Source organism: Argiope bruennichi, chromosome X2 (assembly GCF_947563725.1).
Source record: "Argiope bruennichi chromosome X2, qqArgBrue1.1, whole genome shotgun sequence".
Lineage (NCBI taxonomy): Eukaryota > Metazoa > Arthropoda > Arachnida > Araneae > Araneidae > Argiope > Argiope bruennichi.
The window spans coordinates 52,372,727-52,396,007 of NC_079163.1; the positions used below are offsets into that span (position 1 = coordinate 52,372,727).

Consider the following 23,281-nt stretch of genomic DNA (forward strand, 5'->3'; position numbering starts at 1 on the left):
ATTGTATAGAAGAAATGAATGGTTTCTTTTACAACGATCTAGGAAATCACTTCCATAAAAGTATGTATTTTGTATGAGAAATATTTACACGATAACATTTTTTTTTTTTTCAAAATATATTTAACAAAAAAGAATATAAGTACCACTTTGTTGTATAATACGTGGAAAATAATCAACTTTAAAAAAATTCTTTTCACTTTATTAATATAAAATTAATCATTCTCAGGTTAATGTACGATGAAACCTCATGTAAACACTGGATAACTCTTCGTTATCAAAAACAGCAGAAATGAGATAGAATTATCAAAAACTGCAATTACAAATTCAAGGAAAATGAATCTCAAGTTTCCTCAGTATTGATATTTTTACCTTGAAATTCTGAAAAATGTAGTGAAAAAAAAATTTTTTTTTATTCATGATGCTTAAAAATTAATACAAGATCGATCATTCTTAGGTGAATATACAAAAAGACATCGGAGGAGTCAGTCGATTTTAATTTTATGTACGATATTAATGCAAAATCTTCGGCAATAGGCAAATATGTTGTAAGTGGAAAAGGAATAAAAGAAATCACGGATTCCCTTCAATCTAAAACCGCAAAGGAACAATTAACTTTATTGATATTACTCAATCAAAACTTAAGTGGCCTGAGCCGACATGTCTGAAAGAGAAGAAGGGGTATCGGCTGATCCCCAACCCTACAGAGGGAGAAAAGGAAATCCCAGAAGCACAAAACATTCTTTTCTTGTGTCCTCAGGGTCCATTCCCTTAGCGGGAATAAAGGGAAAAGGAGAAATCTGTGAATGGGTTGAAAAGTGAACGGACCAGCTATTCTTGGAATTATCGTATCATTGAATCGCAAATCACTGAAATTTATCGGAGCGTTGACTCACTAGAAAGTGTGAAGCCCCGGTTCCGCTTAATGGCAGAGACCTTGACTTTCCGATATTTTCATTTGACAATGCACTATCCCATAAAGATCATTTTTAACTGCCTGTGACATGACTTTCTGATAACATTCATTCTGTTCACTCTGCTGGCACCATCTATTGGTAGAATATAGAACTAAAGCAAACATTTTAAAGAAATGACATTTATTTTTAATTCAATTTTTTCAGAAAATGTTTTAATAAATAAATTAAATAAATAGTTTTGAAAAAAATCAAATTTAAAAAGTAAGCTGAAATAGATAAACTAATTCAATCACACGTTACTTAGATTAGTAAATTAAGTATGAATTACTAGTAATAAATTTTATATTTAATACTAATTAATAATTTTTAATTAATAATATGATTGAAATAACAGATATTTGGAGCAAATATTTAAAAATAACAATAGCAAAATTATTTATTATTCAAAAAATCGCGGATTAGGCATCTGTACTACTTAATGCTGAAATTTCAATTTTCTTAAATTATATCAAACCCAAAACTAGTAAATAATTTCGGAAAGATTGCAACTTTTTTAATATCCTATAGTTTCAAAAGCAATTATTTTTGCACTTAATTTCCATAATTTATTGTAATAACAAATCTTACGAGTGAAAGTCACATCCTCTTTGTCTTCAAATTCATTCTTAAATTGAAATTGTAAATAATTAATGTAATTAAAAAAACTGTTCAAAATTAGATATAAATGTACATAATATCTCACATCGAAAAAACTTCTAAAAAGTCATAATTTGAGAGTGGGGGTTAAAAACTTGTTAGTCCAATGAATAAGAATACGATTTGTTAACGGAAAAAAACTATACAATAACATTTCCAAATGGAGTAAAAGCATAAATGAAAACATAAGGGAGGAAGTAACGTCGAGGGTAAAACGTCTTTTCATAGAAGTGACGTGCATCGGAAGTTTGAGCAATGAGATTCCGATTCGGGTCATTCTTTGTCATTTGACCACAGTTGAGAATTATGAGATTAATCTCAAAATAACTCCCGCGTCAATTTTTTAAAAAATGTTAATTTATAAATCAAATCAAATGTCAATTATCTGTCATTTACCTAGGCTTGTTGCATGTTAATCTGTCGGTATCAAACGTAAACATTGGAGCAGCGAGAAGTGTGTTGTAGAGTCGCAGCGCAGACTCTGGAATTGTATTTAATATCAGATTAATTCAAAATATCAAAGTCCATAATAAAGTGCCATTTGAAAATAGGACTTTGAATCAGAACTTTGTCTAAATTATTGGAGCATTAGAAGGAACTGATTATCGTAAGCAGAATCTTATTTTGCAGTAATTTTACTTTTTCACTGGTAGTTTTTGTAGCATGACCTCGTTTCTGTGCTGTCTACTTTGTAACGGGCATTAATATCTGTTTAAAGTCCAACTATCCTTTAATGTAAATATATATTATCACCGCCATTTTGCTTAAAGACTGTATAAATCTTAATTTAATTGGATGAAGGTGAGCTGAAAGGTATTATCTCAAATTTCTAACAATGAAACAACAACTTGCTCTAGTTTGTTATTAAATCAGTTAATACGAAACTAATTTTCATGAGCATTTCTGAAATGAAATGAAATGATTGCTGGAAAAAATGAAACAAGAACGAACTTAATGCATATTTTGAAACATTGTTCGAGGTAAACTGCACGCATTCGTCTTCTGTATTTCTGATGTTCTGTTTATAATTAGGCAGACGTTGCTTCCTTGCGTATGCTCGTTTTGCATTCGTCAATTGCATTCAGTTTTCTCAAACTAAACAAATGTGTTAGTATGCTGTTTATAAATACGTCGATACTTCTTTTAGAATTTTGCATCTTGGGAAAATTTTATTTTGGGAAGAAATATTTTACTATATAAATATTAAAAATTGATAACTGTACTGATTATCTATAAACAAATAACAACACACGATAAATAGTTTATGAATTGAAACTTATTAGCATGTACAATCCACTTAAGATTTTAATTTTTGACTAATTATTGGTGATGTATTTTGGTTATATATATATACATTCTTATTTTTTTATACGGGTTCTAATGCATGCACATATGTATTTATGCATAATATGCTGCATATGCATGTTCTAATGCATAAAGTTTTGAAATCAGTAGCCGATATAATTAATATTTATTTTAAAAATTGTGCATTCTTGTTATATTTCATAGAGTTTATTTATTAACTGTAATTGGTCTGCTAGATGCAGTGAAAACTGTGTTAGCCTAATTTGAAAAAAGCTTGAACAATTTCTTGCAGTGTTAATTTTTTGCCATTAGAGATTAAATTATCTAAGTAAAATAAAGACCTGCAATTATCATAGATATTCTGTTTCAGTCAATGCATGTATGTGTAATCATGCTGTCATAATTATGCATTTTATCTGTAACTATCTTTTGTATATCTAATTGGTGTTAGTTTATATTTAATGATTTTTGTAGTTTCACGGGAAAGGTGCAGAATTTTTTTATTCATTGATATATTTGTATTTAATGGGTTTTATTACAGTCTCGCTGTTTTATTAGCTGGAACCAAAAGTAAAGAAATACTTTGAATATGTAAATCCAATGCATTCATTGCTTACAATTATGTATAACAGTTTTTCCAGTGAAATTTTTAATATTAATCATATTGCTTGTTACTATTGTTATTTTTATAGTAAGTTCTCATTTTTAGAAAATATTTTTACTGCGATGATTATGCTTTGAGAGATATTTCAAATGGTGTAACCGTTTTATTTAATTTCTCTTTATAATGTAATTCTGAAGCAAAAGTTGGTTTTTGCAGACTTATTACTGAGCCGTTATAACCTCATCTGATTGATCTAAATATTCTTGCCGTAGGATTGAACGATTATGAGAGAGCTTGTAAATTTATTCATTCTCATTTTAAAAATTTATATTAATTATTTCTTCATAACATACAATTGCCAGTTTTCTGTTTATTTATTATTTTATTGTTCTATTTAATTTACTATAAAGTAAAAGAGTATTTTTTTATGGTATGAAGATAAAACTGTATAGTGGTAAATGCTTATATCCATGTATTATTAAGAAAACATTAGATTTTATGATATTAAATATTTTTTAGTTTGTTTATAATTTGGAGACCCTTTCATGGCTTATTCTGCATATCCTGACAAAGAAGTACCATCTACTAGTCTTACAATGGTTGATAGATTGCCTTCAAGTCCTACAAATACTTATATTAGTGGCATACACTTTGATCTAAAGCCTTCGTTAAACAGGTAAGAATACATTGCAGTTTTCTGAGGAATCGCAAGATAAAACAATGATGAATTTTGTGTGTGTATTATCATAAATTAGAACTAGCAAATGAAAATATAGAGAATTTTTTGTAATTTTAAAATTTATTAAAAAGAGAAACTTAGCATTCGCACAATATTATTAAAAAGATTATCGAATCCATTCAGTTTTTAGCTGAGAAAAACCTCCTGTAACAAATTATTCAAAAGAAATAAAAGTAGTCTTAGATACAAAATTGCTAATTATCGTGTGATTATTTTTAACCTACTTAAAATTGACTTCATTATTTCAAATGGCCCAGCTTTTAAATCAGGATTTTAATGTTTAAATAAGCAAAAGTAAATATTTCTATTTTACTGTTTTAAAAAGTATTATGTTAGTATGTATGTATGTATGTATGTTATGTAATTACCAAATAACTTAAATAGATTATAATCTATAAAAACATTTATGTGCTGGCCCGCTCTGCCTATACGTGCAAGACAATGCAGCACAGAAGATACTAAGTCAAAAAGATACTAACATCTACCCTTTTAAAAAAGTCCAAACAGGGGGAAAAAATCCTTCATAAAACCAAATTAAACTTTTCATTGTCTTTATGGTGAAAGTAAAGTTCTAATACTCGTTAATATCAACAGTCTGTCTCTCTGTTTAGATAGAATAGTTCTTGTCTTGTTTGAATGTTTCTAAACTGAAAATGTGCGAGGCCAAAATGTATGAGGATAGGTATGGTCATAGGTATATGAGGATAACTTTGGATCAATTTCTTAGAACATTTATGAAAAGATAAAGACTATAGATTTGAAATTTTAAAATTTATTAAAAAAAGAAACTTAGCATTCGCACAATATTATTAAAAAGATTATCGAATCCATTCAGTTTTTAGCTGAGAAAAACCTCCTGTAACAAATTATTCAAAAGAAATAAAAGTAATTTTTTAAAGTGTGTGGAGATGATTATAAAATATGTGACCTTATCATGTCTCTACATATTAAGGAAACTTGAATTCAAACAAGGCATACCTTGGAGATAAAATTCAAAATGAAATAATTAGTGGTAATATAAAAAAAATTTAAATAAGGTGATTTTTTTTTCTATTTTTTTTATTGCATCCTTTATACCAGCTGTCAAGAGTATATATTAGTTTGTATGAGGTAGAAACTCATACATTTAGTTAGTTATACATTCATTAGTATTTTGTTCTGCAACGGATAAGAGAGGTGAAAGATTAACAACTTTTTTTATTAAAATTTTTGAAGAAAAATGGTTTAAACATTAGCTTTTTACGTGGTTAAGGATGCAACGTTTCAAATGTAAAAGGTAAATGTAGTGACTTAGCAAAAGGAATTTTGTATATCAATCCTAGAGTATTTTTTTCAGTCTAATTGTAATCATGGTTGGTAACTTGTTGTAAACTGTGCTATGAACAACGCTGTATTTAATACAAATGTTTTTCATCAGTTCAAAGGCTTTACATTTTTTTTCTCCTGCTTCAGTTAATTGTCTGCTTTTAATAAGTTGTTTCAAATCTAATGTTGAAACCTTTTCCAGATATGCATTGGTTGAGCAGGATATTTGCTATAACTCTTTTAAATTTCAACTAATAGGAGTTTTTGAGCCCTTTATGAAATAATTGAAAAGAATTGGTAATGCCACAAAAAATCAGGCTGTATCTTTTTAAGGGGGAGGGATTAATTTTACATGTGTACAGTTTTATCATACAAAATATTAAACAGAGTTAATGTTGTTTGTAATATTCCTCAAGCTAAAAAAAGCTTCTGAAGGTTTAAATAAACTATACTGCTTTCTGAAAGAATATGCAATAGGTTTTAAAATTGAGTATACACCAATTACTCTCTTCTTTATAAAATGTAATCCAAACTTACCATTTAATCTTAATATTTGCAAAAACATTAAAATATACATTAAGAAGTATATTGGACTAAAAAACAAATATGAAGTCTTTGGAATATTTAAATTATATAATTTTCTTGTGATGCACACAAAATTTTAGTCACGAAATTGAGTTTTCTAAAGAAGTTGTCAGTTTATCACCACTTTTTCTGACGAACATTTTCTTTAAAACATTCTAGTTGTACTACAAACATAAAAACTTAATAATTATTATTTTATATATACAGTTATTTTTTCACCATAAAACTCCCTTGAAATAAATTCTAGGAGGGAAACTTTTGAGAATGTATGTTTAGTCATCACACAATCAAAAAATAGCAAATATCTTAAAAAATTGTTTCATTGACTGGGAAAAGTCATGGTTGCATCCAAAAAAATATCATAGAGGTATTGTAAAAGCCAATGTGAGGCCTATATTTCAGGAAGAGAATGTAAAGAAATTTTGAGTATTACTGCAAAGAGAAAGATTATACATTCAGTTAAGAAAAATCTAAAATTAAGTGCCTCAAAACTTGCATATAAGTGTCTTCGACAATTTTTTAAAAAGCTTTCAGGTGAAACTGTTAGACGTTTTCTATGAATGCAGGATTTTATTTTACTCCTTTCATGATATTTACATTGCTTCATACAATTTAGCAAAAATTCTAGTCTCAGTTGATACAGCAGAGAGATCTTTTCCAATATTCAAAATAATTAAAAGTTATCTAAGATTTTTACAAATCAAGCAATTAACAATTGATTTAGTCTATTTCTTTATTATATGCTTTACTAACATTATCAAGCACCATTTATGTGAAAGTATATTTAACATTTTATTGTAATTTAATGGTAATGATTCAAATGAAATATTATTTACTTATCTGTATTTCTACATAACGCATCTTTTGCTGTGTATTAACCAAATATCTAACACATTATATACGTAAATTGATTTCTAATAGCAATGTATTTTGAATTAAATATCCTTTGTATTTTATTTTGCTTTACTTGCAGTTTTTTTTATATATATATAATTTTAATACATGTATAATTCTTCAATAAATGTATTTGAGTGGATGTTTTAACAAATCTAGAAATGTTTGCACTTGTAAAAAAATTAAAGGTTATATGTAAATAATTTTATTTTCTGTATTTTCAAGTATTAACCATAAGCCATTTTCCCCTAATATTACCATTGCATAAAGGTGCTGATTGGATATTTGCACGATGGTACCAATTAAGCTGTCACCAAGGTTCTGTGTATGTGTAGCAATTTTGTTTTCCACCTGGAATTGTTCAGTGTTTAAAATAGGCCTTCATTTATTTATTTATTGTCCAAGATTGTTGTTCTAATTTAAAAGTCATTTTAATTCTTTCCCTTTTATGAGAATATGTTGATTCATGAAATTTGATGAAGATATGAGGTACAAAGGTACATCAACCATCATAACAAGAGTTTTATATTGCATCATATTTCACTATGTATTTTTATAATTAGATTGTAAACTAAGATTTCCTCTGCACTTCCATTTCATGCTGTGACCCAAACACCTGTTTATTGCTGTCTCTCTACAATGGATATAGATTTATTGAGAGCAAATTTAATGAATGTAACTGGAGATTCCTGATTAAAGAAATTACGAAATAAAAATAATTTTTACTTCTTGCTTTTTTATTCCACCTAACACTAATCTACACCTGTGAAAGAAGAGTCCTTATAATATGCAGTATCCCCACATTTGAATATTTGAAATGAGTGTGTGTGCATGAGAGTGCAAGGGAGAAAGTGACTGTCTGGTCCAAAACTCAGATTTTAATCTTAAATTAGCTTAACCCTTCAAGTGGCTGTGTATGGCTTCTCTAAAATTTATCTCTAAACTACAAAAATTACTTCAAAAAATATCACATTCATGCGAAATAGAGTTTAAAAAAGAAAGACATTTTTCACTCCCCTTCCTTCCCAGCTGTGGGGAGGCCAATTACTACAGTGGGGAGGATGTTTTTTATCAATCTGGTTATTTTATTGATTGACCCCTTTCCTCCCCCACTCTTCACTCCCAAACTTTTTTCTCATATTAGCAACATGTAGTTCCAAACTAAACTAATCCAAATTCCTTTTTCGAAAAACTACCGTATCTTGGAAAGGGAAAAAATATTTTATATTAGATTATAATTTTTCTATAGCTTGATTATTATATGTCTTTCTTTATTTCAACATTTTTGCAAAAGACTCTCTATATTAAGAGATGTCTTTTGATTAATAATTAATAATATTACATAAAAACAAAGAAAAGCATTTACAAATATTAATGCATTAAAATCCTGCTACACATTTATACTTTTTCTGCAAAATTTATAAGTAATATCTAATGCAAATAATTTTTAATTCATATTAATTTTCAAAATCTGTATCTCCTACACTTTTTTTCTTTTCTAGAGACTTAATTTAAGATAACTTTTCTGCTGAAAATAGAAAATTTTACATTTTAGTGATAAAACCTCCCCAATTTTTGTCGTAGTCATTTTATAGAAGTTATCTTGAAAATATCATTTAAAGGCTTTCCTACATTTAATAACAGTGTGATCTTTCAATTTTGAGCTCGAAATTCTGGACTTTTTCACTAAATTTTTTGAAAATTTCAAACTGATAGAATCTGTTTTAGTGAGATATGAAGTGATATTGACTTTATTTCGGGCACAACTCTTTTTACTATTTATTTTGTATTTAAGAGCCTAAGTCATCTAAATTTTGCCATGAAATAAAGCAAAATTTAAGTTTTGAAAAATTTTTCCTTATTGAAGTAGTAAATACAAGCCAAATTTGCGAGCCCTAGTTAAATTGTCTTACAGAGATTTTCATGGATTTTTGCTTCTCGCAATTCACAGAAAGTACATCAACTTAAAAACATTAAAATATTTGAAGCGAGAATGCAAAAAAAATGTCAAATGCTTGCGAAAATTAAGTTTTGTTTGGAAGCAATACAAATATATTATGCAAAGCCGTGTCTTTTTACCTTGCTTTATTTCATTCAAAACTGCAAAAAGTTCATAAATTATTATTTTTTCAATTGTAATTATGAATAATCTGTGTAACGCTTATATGTAATTAGTTGGGGAATAATTATAACCATATTTCCCTAAAATTAGATTCATTTATAATATTTCCTGGGTGTTCCAAAATGAATAAGTGTACCATAAGCATTATTAAAAAATAGAATGAAATATGAATGCTGTTCTATAAAAAAATCATAAGAATAGATTTCTATATCTCTTCATAAAATATTCTCATTGAAAATTTATTATTCATTCTACATAAAACATTATAGTAGTACAGAGGAAAAATTAACGTTTTCTGTAAAGGTTTATTGGAAATGAATTTCTTTTCAAATTAAATTCTGAAACGAATTGATGTTTCAATGCATTTAAAATCTGAAACAAAACTCCATTTCTTAATTAAACAAATTTCTTTCAAGACATTATTCAGTATTTAAAAAGAAAAGAAATATTTGTGAATGGAGAAAATTTTGAAACTTATGTCAAAATATAAATATAACAAAACTGTCTTGACATCTTAATAGATGCACATTTCTGTTTTACGCAATGAGATTTCTACCCAAGTGTTTTTGTTATGGATGAACTTTGCTGCAAAGTTGGGTGTGTGTTTGTGTTCTTTGGGTGGAAAAAGCAATTTTGTTATTGTTACCTTGATGCCAATCGATATATTTTAAGATTGTTTAATCATATCTTTTTATAATAAGATTTCAAAATTATTTTGCTTTATTTTTGAAAATAAGTACTTAATAAAATTTTACATCCAAAACGATTTAAGAAAGATTTTCTTCCATTTCGAAAGCAACATAACTTTCCGCTCTTAAATCATTTTCAAGATAAAGAATTCGCAAGTTAGTGAGTGCAAATTAGTTCCATCAGAACTACCAGCAGTCTCTCATACATCACTGTCAAATAAGTCGTTAGTAGTGAGGGTGGTAAAGGCGAAAAAAGACGTCTTCGCCGATTACAACGGCAGAAGCCAAAATAGGAAAAAACTGTTTGCACTCATCTTGAAGACAACCGAAGAGGAAATAAGAACGTTTCTGCCCATTTGGAAGTGAATTTGATTTGCGGAAAAGCACGTCTCCGTCGCTTGGGCGGTTAAGGAATTCATCTATTAGGAATCTCAGCTTTTAATTAGTCTTATTTTTTAAATGTTAGAAATCGACACGATTAGAAGCATTAATTAAAAACAATTGGTAAAATAATAGGTTGAATTCAACTTATCAGGCAGGGTTTTTTCCCCAAAACTGTTATTTTTACAAAGAATTATTTTTATTGTTTATCAAAAATAACTGAAATACCCAACTCTAGCATTAATCATGTATTTGATACAACTTCTACAGTTTTGACAAAAGTCATTTTTATTATATATTATATATTTATTATTATATTTTATTATTTATTATATACTAGAGCATATCGATATATACAGAGGATGTCCAAAATAATGGAAAACCTATACAAAAAGAAATTTGTACCAAATATGATATGGGAGCATCTTGAGCAGTTAAAAACCGCTTGAATCTTCTTTAAAATGGACATATGCAAGTTCTGTATGATGGTAAGTGGGATGTTGTACCATTCCTCATGCAGAGACTACTCTTAACTTCCGCAGAAGGAGGATAACGGGATCTCACACTTTCTTTCAAAAGAAACCACAGGGACTCTACGATGTTCAAATCCGATGATTGGGCAGGTCACAGCAGGTGAGTAACTGAGTCCTCGTGTTCCAGAAACCATGACTGAACAGTTCGATATTTTGAATCGAGGTATTATCATCTTGATAGGTGCAATCTCCAGATGGAAACAGTTTCTGCGCCGTAGAATGCAGTTGATCAGCCAAAATATTGACATAGTCATTGCTAGTAACCTCTCTATGTAAGGTGACAAGAAGACCTACTCCAAACCATGCAATGTGGCCCCAAACCACCCTCATTCTTCTCGGTAGAAAAGAGGCAGTCTGGATTGTAGGCTTCTGCGAGGATTCGCTGCACGTAAACCTGCCCCGTGGTGGGGAATAGGGAGAAACTGGATTAATCGGAAAACAAGACATATTTCCATTGATCTGCTGCCTAAGTTTTATGGTCTTTGCACCACTGTACTCGCCGTTTCGATTTACATCTATCATATGAGGTTTTACAATCGCTTCTCTGCCCCAAATATTTTGTATATGCAATTCCCTTCTAATTGTATGGATCGACTCTGGGTTTTGTAGATATTCCTTCAGCTTCAACAGTCACTTTTGCTGTCGTGATCTTCCTTCTGGTGGTCACAATTCCTCTTAATGTCCGCCTGTCTCTCGCAGTGAGTTTGGTTTTTCTCCCACAGTTCGTTCTAGCTGACGTTGTTTAGCCATGATCGTTGTATGCTGTCATGACCTTCGACACAGGGCCTATTACTACCACCAACAGCTGAGCCACCGTAGTTACCGATGCACCAACCAGACGGGCTTCCACTATCGGCCTTCTTTGGAACTCTAACAAGTCTCTCATTTTAGCTTCACTCGAAACAAAATTAAGCAGACAATGATGAACAATACACATGCTCACACTCTTGAAACTGTAAGCTACATTGTAGTCCAAAAAAAAACCTGGTAGTTACGTATTTAACTTAGTTCTATATTTTCACATATGGAAGTCACTGTTTTCTGTGAGGCTTTCCCATTATTTTGGACAACCTCTGTATATAATAATAATAATATATTGACCTATCAGTTTTTAATAACCTTTGATTACTTTTTATTTGAATATTTATCGTTTAACTTACAGAAGAAATTCTTTATCGCATGAAATATGATTAGATGTTTCAAAGAATTATGTCATTTGAAAATCGTAGTGTACTAATGAGATTTGAATTATTCATACTTGTTTCATTTATCTTTTTAAGGTCTTTATGGAAAACCTGTTATGTATTTCGAGAAGGAAGAAAGGGAGGGAAAATGACATTTCAAGGAAAGGTTTATAATTACTTAGAGCGTCCAACTGGTTGGAAATGCTTTGTGTATCACTTCACTGTGTAAGAATTCTTTTTTGATATAACATCTTCAAAATCTGCCCCATGATCGTCAGATAACTTGTTTGCACTTTTTTTGTCTTGTATATATTTTGGAGGGGTTCAGTTTTTTCTTTGTTGAATAAATCGAGGGGTGCAGTTTTTTCTTTATTGAATAAATCGCTTATTTGGGTGTGAAGCTTAAATTTTGTTTGCAAAATTGTTGCTTAAATTATTGCAAAGTATTTGTTTATCTAACTTGTGATTTATAGACACGGGAATCTTATAGAACTGACACCATGTATATATAATTTTCAGAATGAGTTTGCAGAGGCTTTGTTGTAGAGTTTTAGAAGCGATTCTCTTGTTCATATATTTGTTTGGTGCATGTTTAGATTTATAGTCAAAAATCAATTTTCATTTCTGTTTTACCTGGAATTCTGGAGAGACTGCTGTTGGCTCAAATGTCACGCTCTTTTCCTGATATGGTTCAAATATGCGAAGTCCATCCCAAAACATCCTTCGTGTAGCTTCAAAACATATCTGCTGAAGTTCTGAAATTCAATACTAAATGTTGATACTTATTTTGAAGAGTTAAATGAAAGATTTCCCATAAATTCCTTTCTCATGCATGTTGTAAAATGTATATTCCAATGTGGTATATTTGAATAGTATTAATTGCTTTAAAGTAGATCTCTGAATAAAAGTAAGCAATTTGACAAAGATAATTCAATTGTCAAGATCGTTGCTGAGATAGGAGATCTCCAGTATTGAATGCAGGGGTGTTTGTGCTCCGGGGAAACCCCGGAATTCCGGGGATTTTGAACTTCGATACCCGGAAATTCCGGGGATCGTCGTTCAAAAGGAAGTAGGAATAATAATGAATTATTTATTTTGATCTGGGTAATTTTGTTTGCTTTGAAAGCAGAAAACGCAAGGTCAGTGTGTGTGGTGAAAACTTTTCCTTTCTTTCTCCAAAGGCAGTGATAATGCGTGAAAAGGGGGAAAAAACTTCTTTTTTGTTCTTTCCTTATTGCGAGTTATGACTCATTCCCCCGGTTCTCGGACATTCTCTTCTGGATTCTTTTCGGCAAGTAGGCGCGGCAGAAAAAAAAGGGAGAGACTTCGTTCGACCAGAAGTGCGATCACGTGACCTGGGTTCAAAGGTCTTAATTTTGCGGAATTAATGGTTATTAATTTTGCAAAAAAAGTAATTCATTGAACTTTTTATATTAGGTCATTCAATACTTCATAATCGTAATTTTTCATTTCTCCCCCCCCCCCTTCTCGAAACTCCAAAATGTCGGTAGTAAGTCCGTAAAAGTTTCCGGGGATTTTTTGGGGTCCCACAAACACCCCTGTGAATGTGCTGTGACTTTAGTTTATTTATTATATTTCATAATATTCTGACTAGAGACAGTAAATTCAAAATTTTTAATTGGCTGATCATAAAAAAGAAAAACACTCTTGAAGTTTTCTATGCTGAGTGCTCATGTAGTAATGAAAAAGGCTGGATTTGTTCATATAGTGCCTTGAGACAAATATTAATTTCAAGAATAATTGTAAATATAGTGGAACCTGGCTTAATGAGTAATAATTCATTCCCGAATTTTACTCGTAATTCGAAATACTCGTTAGGTGAAACAATTTTTTGTATTGGAATCCATGTAAAACAGGGCAATGCACTTAATTCCAATAAAATTACTCAAACAAATTTATAATGATGTAATTTATTATTTACAGTGCGTGCTTTTTATAAGAATTTTCTAACGGTATTTATTTAGATAAACTTCAAAATTTGTCAAAAATGTGATACTGTATTATCAATAAATGAATTTATAGCATGCATAGCTGTTGCCTTTGTTGCTTCTCAAAATGCGATGCAATAATTCCCCATTCGTTCAACATATCACTTATTTCACTAGAAGGTTATTGCTCGGTTAAGTATTTTATTTATTCTAATAGTTTGCTTTCCTTAATTTATTTTATTACCAACACCTACTAATAGATTAACTTAAAATCAGTTAACCTTTATTGAACTCAGGGATATTTATTTTCTAATTATATTGAAGGGTTTGTAAAAATGCTAACTTATTTGTGTTGTCATTAAACTTTGCTATTAATATGATTTTCGTTTTTAAGGATTAAGGTCCTTCTACATCTAAATTTGTACTTTTGAAGGAAGATTTCTGCGTGAAGAAATTTTAAAAATGTGTTATTATATTTGTAAAAGCAGATAACTTCATATTTAATACTGATGTCCTAATTTTTTTTCTTTTTCAGATTTTTAGTTGTTTTGGTGTGTTTGATATTCAGCGTTTTGTCTACTATCGATCAGTATACAGAGTTTGCTATTGAAACCTTGTTCTGGATGGTTTGTAACTTTGCTAATGTAGTTGTAATAAGTTTTGTTCAATAATTTAATTAGTTTTATTTCATTGATGTTTATAAGTATTAGATTGTATTAAATACCTGCGGTATTCATTCTAGAGTTTGTTGGATTGCATTAAAACTCTTTTAAATGAAAACAATCGTAAAATCAAATTACAAATCCTGCAAGCAGTTTTTGGAATCTAATCAAAATTTGTTCAAACTGTCCTCTGTTCACAATACAGAGGTGGCGCAAACGGACAACGAAATTTGTTATCACTCCCTGAAGTATCTCAGTGGAGACGGGCGCACATGCCGCACAGATCAACTCTTCAAGCTCATCCAGTGTCGCGGGATTGTTCCGATAGACCGAGTCTTTCAATGCACCCCACAAAAAAAATTGTCACATGAGGTGCGATCCTGCGAGTAAGGAAGCCAATCCCCGCCTACTTCAATGTATTTGGAATAATCCAACGTAATCACTGTTCCCAAAGTATTCACCCTGAAAGTGAAACACCTGTTCGTAGCGATAACGGCGTACACCATCCTGCGTGAATCACTCAGTGTGTGGTTTCTCCTCAGATGCTTGCTACGTGCCGACAAACCATTCCAAAATTGCTATGTAACACTCGCTAGTGAACACATTACGCATAGGAAAAGACTCAGTAATGCCTCTGCTGCATACAGCCAAACAGTCACCTTGGGGAATGTACTGCTTTCATCACAAGCATCTGAGGACTTTCGGTTCATCAAACTGCCAATTTTGTTTATTCACAAAACTATTTAGGTGAAAATGTGCTTCATCTGTAAACCAGATGCAGCCAATATCGAATCAACCCCAATCACTCATTGTGAGCATCGTGTTCTTAGGCTTCTACACAGAAATGCACCATATCTAAAAACTGATGTCCTACCCCCCCCCCCCCCAAAAAAAAATGTGTAAATCAGTTTTTAGATAACTGAACAGATAATATTAATAAAAGCCTTTTTCAGCTCTTTAAATGTGTATTTATTCAAAAAATTTATGAATGCATCGTTTCATTTTCATAATTTGGGCTTAAAGCTTTTCGTCAAGCAATTAGGTACTTCAAGGTCTGATACATTTGTCAAATATCTGCTACAGAAATTGCTAAATTGGGGGGGGGGGATTTTGGGTTCTAGAAATATTGAATTATTTTTTTAAGTAATAAGTCTTTTTAGATAGTTTTAACTTTGTAATGGCAGTTCATGTGGTTCAGGCTTTCTGATGATTTCTATCGAGGCACTGATTAGTTTTCAGAAATAAATGTAATGATCAGTACTTTATGTGTAGGGGGGGGGGGGGAGATTAATTTTAAAATTGGGTAATTTCTGTTCAATAGTTCATTGGTCCACTGGTATTCTGAATTTAAAGAATGTTCGTGTTTGGTTGGGGGTTATCTCCAGAATTACTAGATCTATAAAAGCAAGTATATTTGTTTAATATGATTTAAAAATAACCTCACGACAATTACAATACGTACATTTTGTGCAAGACAGTATAGGGAAGTTTGTAACAGATTATTTATTCTGAAAAAAAAAGGGGTTACTAGGGAGCATGGCCTGTCGTTCATTATTTATACAGCTCTTTAATATGAATTCATATCCTGTTTGAATTTTTTTGGAAGTCTAATTCACTCCTCAAGTATTGCTTTTTTTTCAGTTGTGCGAAGGGAAGATCAATTGCAGTTAGTCTTTCAAAAGCATTCTAAATGTGCTCCTTGTTGGCCAGTCAATCTGGGAAATATCCTACTTTCAAATGATTAACTCAAATGGGTTTTGTAATTGTCTTTTTAGAGACACAAGAGGCCTTAATTTCAATATATGGGACAATGAGGAGTTTTGGCAATTTTCTGGAATGTGAAGATGTTTAATAGATATAATGGCCAGATTTTTAGGCTTAAATTCTGTAAAGCACGTCTAAAAGGCTATTGTAAAATAACTCCTCTCATCTAGGGTCTGTCTAAAAATAATGTGGCTTGAGAAATGGAAATGATTGCCACAAAGATTCTTATAATATCTATTTTGTTATATGAATTCGTATTGTGAGAGACTCGTATTTGACAGAGGGGAATATGCTTCCTGTTAACTCTTTTTTCTGATATAAGCCTAACTAAGATCTAAATTGGCCTTCGTATGCTGCTTCATCTCGCATTTGGTATGTGTGTATCAGGATTGCTGATGGCTCCCCTCTCTTAATAAGCTTGCCTTAAATAGATGGAGAGTGCTATGGTATTTACAAAAAGGAAGATTAATGCTGAAAAAAAACCCATAAAGTAGTTCATCAAAACACTGTGTCAAAATATTTATTACTTCAAATAATCATTAATAAAAGACTTCTAGAATATCTTTAAGCAATTCCCATCTTATTCTTCTGAAAACTTCTCTTATTAGTGAAGATTTAAGCTGAACATTAAACTGTCAGCAAAAGTTTGGAAATTTCTTCCTCTAAATAGTTTTAAAGATAATGGAGCATATTTCACATAGCAATATATACCTTCCTTTTTCCATCTTCAGACATATTTACTGTGCAAAGAATATTATGCGTCTTAAATTCCCAGTTATTCTTTGAAAAATAAAAGCTCTAAGTCCATTAAAACATTTTTATTCCATTCACATATGAATGTTGCGTTTCAACATTGCTGTAATAAACATTTTTGATGTAATTTAACAGAATTTGGTTTTAATTGTATTACCAAAAGGTGTTGTATAGAAATAGCTAATCTTAATTTTTTTAAATTTATAAGGAGTTTTAATTTATCTTGAACATGATTTTTCCTTTGAAACATTTCTTTATTAATCATCATTTTTATTCTTAGGAAACTGTATTAGTTGTGTTTTTTGGAGTAGAATATTTGATACGCCTGTGGGCTGCTGGTTGTCGAAGTAAATATATGGGACTTTGGGGTCGACTAAGGTTTGCCCGAAAGCCTATCTCTATTATTGGTATGTCTTAATAAAAGTTTATGACATTGCATTTGCTAAAAAAAAGTAATTAATATTTAAACTGCAAGTTTGATAAAAACTTCTATTAAATTTCAGATCTCATCGTTGTAATTGCATCCATATTAGTGCTTGCCCTTGGATCTAATGGTCAAGTTTTTGCAACATCTGCAATAAGGTAAAAGCTTGGTTAAAAATATTATCGCAAATTAGCGATTTTTTTTTTTTTCATTTCAATACTTTTTTAATTATTATATCAGTCAAAAATTCTAATAGTTTACTTATGAGGAAAATGCATTTAATTTAAAATTATTGTAGAGCAGTGGGTTATGTTATTGTTTTTTATGTAAGTAGAATACAGTATTTTTTTAAAAATTGTGTTCATATAAATTGAGATTGAGCAAAATAAAATGATAAAGATGCGTGAGACTGCTATAACTGCCTGAGAGAATAGAATACATTTCTCTGGCTTTAATAGCAACATTTAATCTGCGTAATCATCGCGGTGGTATTTAGTCACTCGCACGTAAGTTTATAGAATGGTTTATTATTTGAGAAATTGGGAGCTTAATCGGAGTAGATTAGAGAACATTTTAAAATGGGCTGTTTAAAACCTGTATTTAATACGGATTTGACGGATAAAAATATGAATCCCAACTTCGCCGAATTGGTTAAAATTTCGCAAAATCGATTTGTTTTGTACTGCTCGCTTTGTAAGAAGCTTGTAAGCTTAAGTAATATGGGAAAACAGGCATTTACTAGTCATATCAAAATAGGAAAATATGCATTCAAATATGCAGTTAAAAATAGTTATCATTGATATCGGACTAAAAGGAATACAGGAGAAGATGACATGTTAAGTCCGAAAACATCAAATCATCAATAATAAGCCGATTTCGAACGTTTTAGTTCAAGAACAGTAATCGAAAACGGAACTATTCTGGACATTAAAATTTGTGGTGACACATTCGCCCTTTAATGCATTCAGTGATATATCAGAAATATTTTCACATATGTTCACTGATAGTGAAGTAGACAAAAAATGTACTTTAGATTGTACAAAAATGCCATACATTATTTGTTACGGATTTTTTTTCAACAACGTACTTTGTTAGATTTTTTTTTTCAGCATTCGTCTTGAACAAGAGTGAAAAATACTGTCAAAAGAAGCATGATCCGAAGTAGCAAAAATTTTATACAGCTTGATGATCCTAAAAATATAAAGCAAAGAAAAAATAGCTACAAGTTATTTGATTACTAGTGAGGCTACTGAAACTGGGAAAAAAAATGCTTTTTTGCAGAGGGTTTTATATTTGGGAAGAATTCTACGAAAAATATTTGAACGCATCTCCAAAAATTTTATTGTTTTATAAACTGCATCTTTTTTAAGTCCATATTTATTGTAGAATCTTGCTTTTTCTACTCATTAAAACTATGCGTTATTGTTATTCTAATATTACTAGCACATGAGTGCTGTTTTCACACATTTCTTCTTTTATTCCATATACGTAAAGGGAAAACATAGCGAATTCTTTTTCCAGATTTGAGTTGCAACCCTAATGGGAAAACTGTATTTTAAAATCCTTTGACATCAAGTAAAGGTATTTTATTTAATATAGGAGACTTGCACTTATTAATGCAATTTCTGTCTGCTTCAGAGCAACAACGCATATTTTTAAGATTCTTTGACATTGGTTACGATTCAATTGCATCCAATAAATTCGATTCTTATGCACAAGATTCTTTTCCCCGCTCATATAGTTTGTCATATACACCGAAGAGCTATTACATTATGCCCACCCTCCATCTATAACTATGGGCTCGCCCAGGAACAAAACCACTGCGCGTGCGCGGCTGATGTTAATGTATATAAAGCGACTATGCGTTATCTTTCAAAACATAGCGCGATTAGCGAAAGAATGGGAAAAGCAGCTGATTTATCAAACTTCGATAAAGGTCAAATCGTTATGGCTCGGCAGCTGGGAACATAAATATCAGAAACGGCGCGTTTAGTGGGCTGTTCACGTGTAGTTGTTGTGAGCACATATCGAAAGCGGTGTATGGACGATGAAACGACAAGCCGCCGATCAGCAGTGTGTCATCCACGGCGCATTAATTTCAGGGGAGAGCGGAGATTGTTCGCCGTGACTGAAGAGCTACAACAGCTGAAATCACCACCAGTTACAACAGTGACAACCCAGATAATGTTTCTCAACACACTGTGCAGCGTCTATTGTTGCGTATGGGCCTACACAGCCGGAGGTCGAAGCATGTCCCTGCACTGACGGCACGGCTGCGTCTGTAATGGGCCAAAATACATCGGAATTGGACATTAGAAGAATGGAAGAAGGTTGCATGGTCCAACATATCGCGTTTTCTGATCCATCACATCGACGGGCGTGTGCGAATACGCCGATTTCCAAAGGAAACCCTGGCTCCCGGATGCACAATTGGACGGAGACAAGCTGGTGGCGGGGGTATAATGGTGTGGTCAGTGTTTTCATGGAGCACATTAAGACCCATTATTCTCATAGAACAATCCCTGACGTCTGTGCGCTGTGACATCGCTGCAAATCAGGTTCCCCCCCCTCGTGACAATAGTATTTACGGCGGGGGATGGTGTTTACCAACAGGATAATGCACCATGTCATAATGGTCGAATCGTCAGGGATTGGTTCATAGCACATTCCAATGTCTTTCAAATCATGTATTGGCCTCCAAATTTACCTGACATTAGTCCCAGAGAGCATTTGTGGTCCCACCTGAAAAACCAAATTCGTGCTGCCATGCTACCTCTTCGCAATGTGAGGGAATTGCAGGACCAGTTAGTGAGCGCTTGATACCAGATACCTCAGACAACTTATGAGTACCTTGTGGAGTCAATGCCTCGTCGGGTGTTGGGAGTTTTGCTGGCTAAAGGTGATCTTACATGTTATTAACAGGGTGTTCATAATGTAATGGCTCTTCGGTGTAGTTACCGGGTATGCTATAAATTCTAGTTTAGATTCGAATCCCAGCTTTTTTGCTTCATAAAATTAATTTGGTAGCCATGAGTTTAAGTTTCATTCATAATTCTAAGTATATGACATCTTGAGCCTTGAATCTCAACTTTTTAACAATATTTCTAAATCGCAATGATCCTATGATGAACAGCTGGAGGGTTCATGTGTTTTTGGCTGAATTACGCAATTTCAACAATTTTTCTCATATTTACAGAGACATTGCATCTATGCATTAAGATGGGCCGAAAAAAATATTTTCTTCACATTTTGCCACGGAAAGTTGTAAAATGTTGAAGTATAATGATTAGAATAAATATTTCTCTCCATAATCTTATAATAGTATTAACTGTTAAATAGTCACTTTGTTAAGAGTAATAAAATTTATTTGGTGAAAATCATTTCGTGACTTCCGATTTCACATTCCCTACAAAATTGACAGACATGCATGAAATTGTAATTGTTATTTCCCACTCATCACGCTGATCATCACACAATATCTTGTCTTTGAATTGCGATAGTTCGGTGTCTATGTATAAATATATATACATATTTGCAGATAATTTTAAAGTACATATTAGATTGCACTTAAAAGTTATTTCCCTGCAATCCACATTATTAAATACCCGTAAAAAATTCATTGTAGTGTCACTCAATGCGACGTGGCTATGAAGATGAAAATGACCATTGCACAAATGTACGAGACGCACATATGTCTAGGTAATGTACATATGCACACCGTGACACATAATGTGTTAAGTAAAAATAATTTTTTTTTTCGTTAAGTATCTTGATACTGGCAATACAACTGTAATGAGAAGTAAGTGCAGCTGTATATTGGACATAATGATTTGTATTAGAATTTCTGTATTTAAAGGTGCATTTTATGGTTCATGTGTTATTCCGTATAATAAAAAATAAATCTGAATACAGTACACTCCCGAGTATCTGGCCTAATGTTTCGGACGGGTAGGCCGAATAACAAAAACGCCGGATAGGCTGGAGTTCTCTGAACTAATTTCTTTCCCTACCATTACCAGAAGACAAAGTTTTTTATACCAAAACTCACTCTTATAATGCGCGAGTACTTATCCCTCCATTTGTCTCAAGCCACGTAGAATGTGGACGCAGCCACGTCCCGGTGAATCATAAAAGCAATTGTCGGTAACGTATCGAATATATATATATATATATATATATATATATATATAAATATAATATAATATTGCACGTTATTGGGCTAAAATGCATTGCCAACTTGCCAATGCAACGCCTTGTCTTCCTCATTTAATTACGATGAAAGAAAACTAGGCCGAATAGTACGGAAGCCAGATACTCGGGAGTGTACTATAATTGATTTATTTTTTCGATTTGTTGAAAATGTCAAGGTTTTCCAGAAGTAAAATATTTGAGGCACAAGTTTCTGGGCGTGGGGTTGCAATGAGAAAATCTATGCGTATTTAAAATAAGGAAAAACCCATTAAATAATGTGTTATGATTTTGAAAATTTGTATTTTTTATTAAAGTTAATGATCTTTAGATGCATCATCAATAGTTCTAATCCCCACCCATTTCCATTTTCGAGACAAATCTAACAAGTACCTTATCGGATAATCTACAAGTACATTCTCTATCGGATAAAACCTCGAAACCCTTTTCATTTAAATATTTTGTGTGGCTTGATGTTAATTTCTTGATCAGTGAAGTTATTTCATATTTGCTAGAAATGTAATATGTACAATGTTAAAAACCTTACATTAAGTTCATTGTGAAATGCATTTTAATTTTCTGATTGCTCATCTAAAATGTGAATTTTTTTGAAAATCGGAAATGTTAAACCTCAAAATATATATATTTATAATACAAACACTTTCTTTGCGAGACAAAACATTTTTATTTAAAATATAAGAACAGAAAGTAGAATCCTTCAGTATTGATATTTTATATATACAACAGAATATTTTTTTTTATAATTTATATAAGCAATTTTCAAGTGATAAGAACTATATATTTTTATACATTTATATTAAAAAGTAGCAGTGTCGAAAAGCGGATTCCGTTTTAAAAAAATTCATCTCTACCAAAGTGAAACCTTAACTGTAAGTACAACAAAATAACATATATATATATATATTAAAAGAAAATAATACTTTAATATAAATTTACTTTACATAATACTGATGTGCTTTACTAATCATACTTCAAATAGAAACGTACTCATTATGGGAAAAATAAGCCGTAACTTCTTACTTTCTTCATCAACAATGAAGAGAAAAAAATCTAGATGTAATATTAGTGGTAGCGGCAAAAATGATTTAACTGATTGAAAATAGAAAAAAATTAATCAGCAAAAAATTGGTGTATTGAAAAGAATTTTTTAATTTTAAGATGTCGAAAAGTCATTTTCCTGCAATGATAATTTTTGACATTGTTGCAGGAAAACGTTAACATTTTGCTTAATTTTAATTAATTGAAAAATAAATAAAAAATCGCTCTTAAGTGCATACTGATACCTTCAGAAATATTTATGAGCAGAGTGTGACAACCGTTGGTGAAACTGTCTGGCCTATAGAGCGCTATTACATACACACATTTATCTTTATTATTAGTAGAAATAATATCTTTCTTGGCAATTATTTCATTATTGATATCTTGAGAGATCAATTATGACGTTTATCACGTCATTAGCGAATCCTTTAAAATTAAAAATATCAGTTTCGGGTTGAACTTTCCAAAAATTTGTTTGAATTAATATAAAATTAGTATCATGAAATTGTTCAAGAGCTTATTTTATTTTTA

General features: G+C 31.2%; 1 protein-coding gene across 2 annotated transcripts in view; it reads left to right on the forward strand.

The window, feature by feature from the left end:
* Positions 1-2,538: 2,538 nt before the first annotated feature.
* LOC129960011 (potassium voltage-gated channel subfamily KQT member 1-like) overlaps positions 2,539-23,281 on the forward strand; it is a 59,797-nt gene continuing 39,054 nt past the window's right edge. Inside the window, exons 1-6 of one of the 2 annotated variants that reach the window (XM_056073010.1) lie at positions 2,539-2,590; positions 4,039-4,195; positions 12,048-12,176; positions 14,436-14,526; positions 17,360-17,486; positions 17,583-17,661. In XM_056073010.1, coding sequence (XP_055928985.1) covers positions 4,065-4,195; positions 12,048-12,176; positions 14,436-14,526; positions 17,360-17,486; positions 17,583-17,661 — 557 coding nt within the window. In that variant the 5' untranslated portion in view covers positions 2,539-2,590; positions 4,039-4,064. Of the gene's footprint in view, positions 2,718-4,038; positions 4,196-12,047; positions 12,177-14,435; positions 14,527-17,359; positions 17,487-17,582; positions 17,662-23,281 lie in introns of both variants that reach the window. The other variant, XM_056073009.1, reaches the window with a different exon arrangement.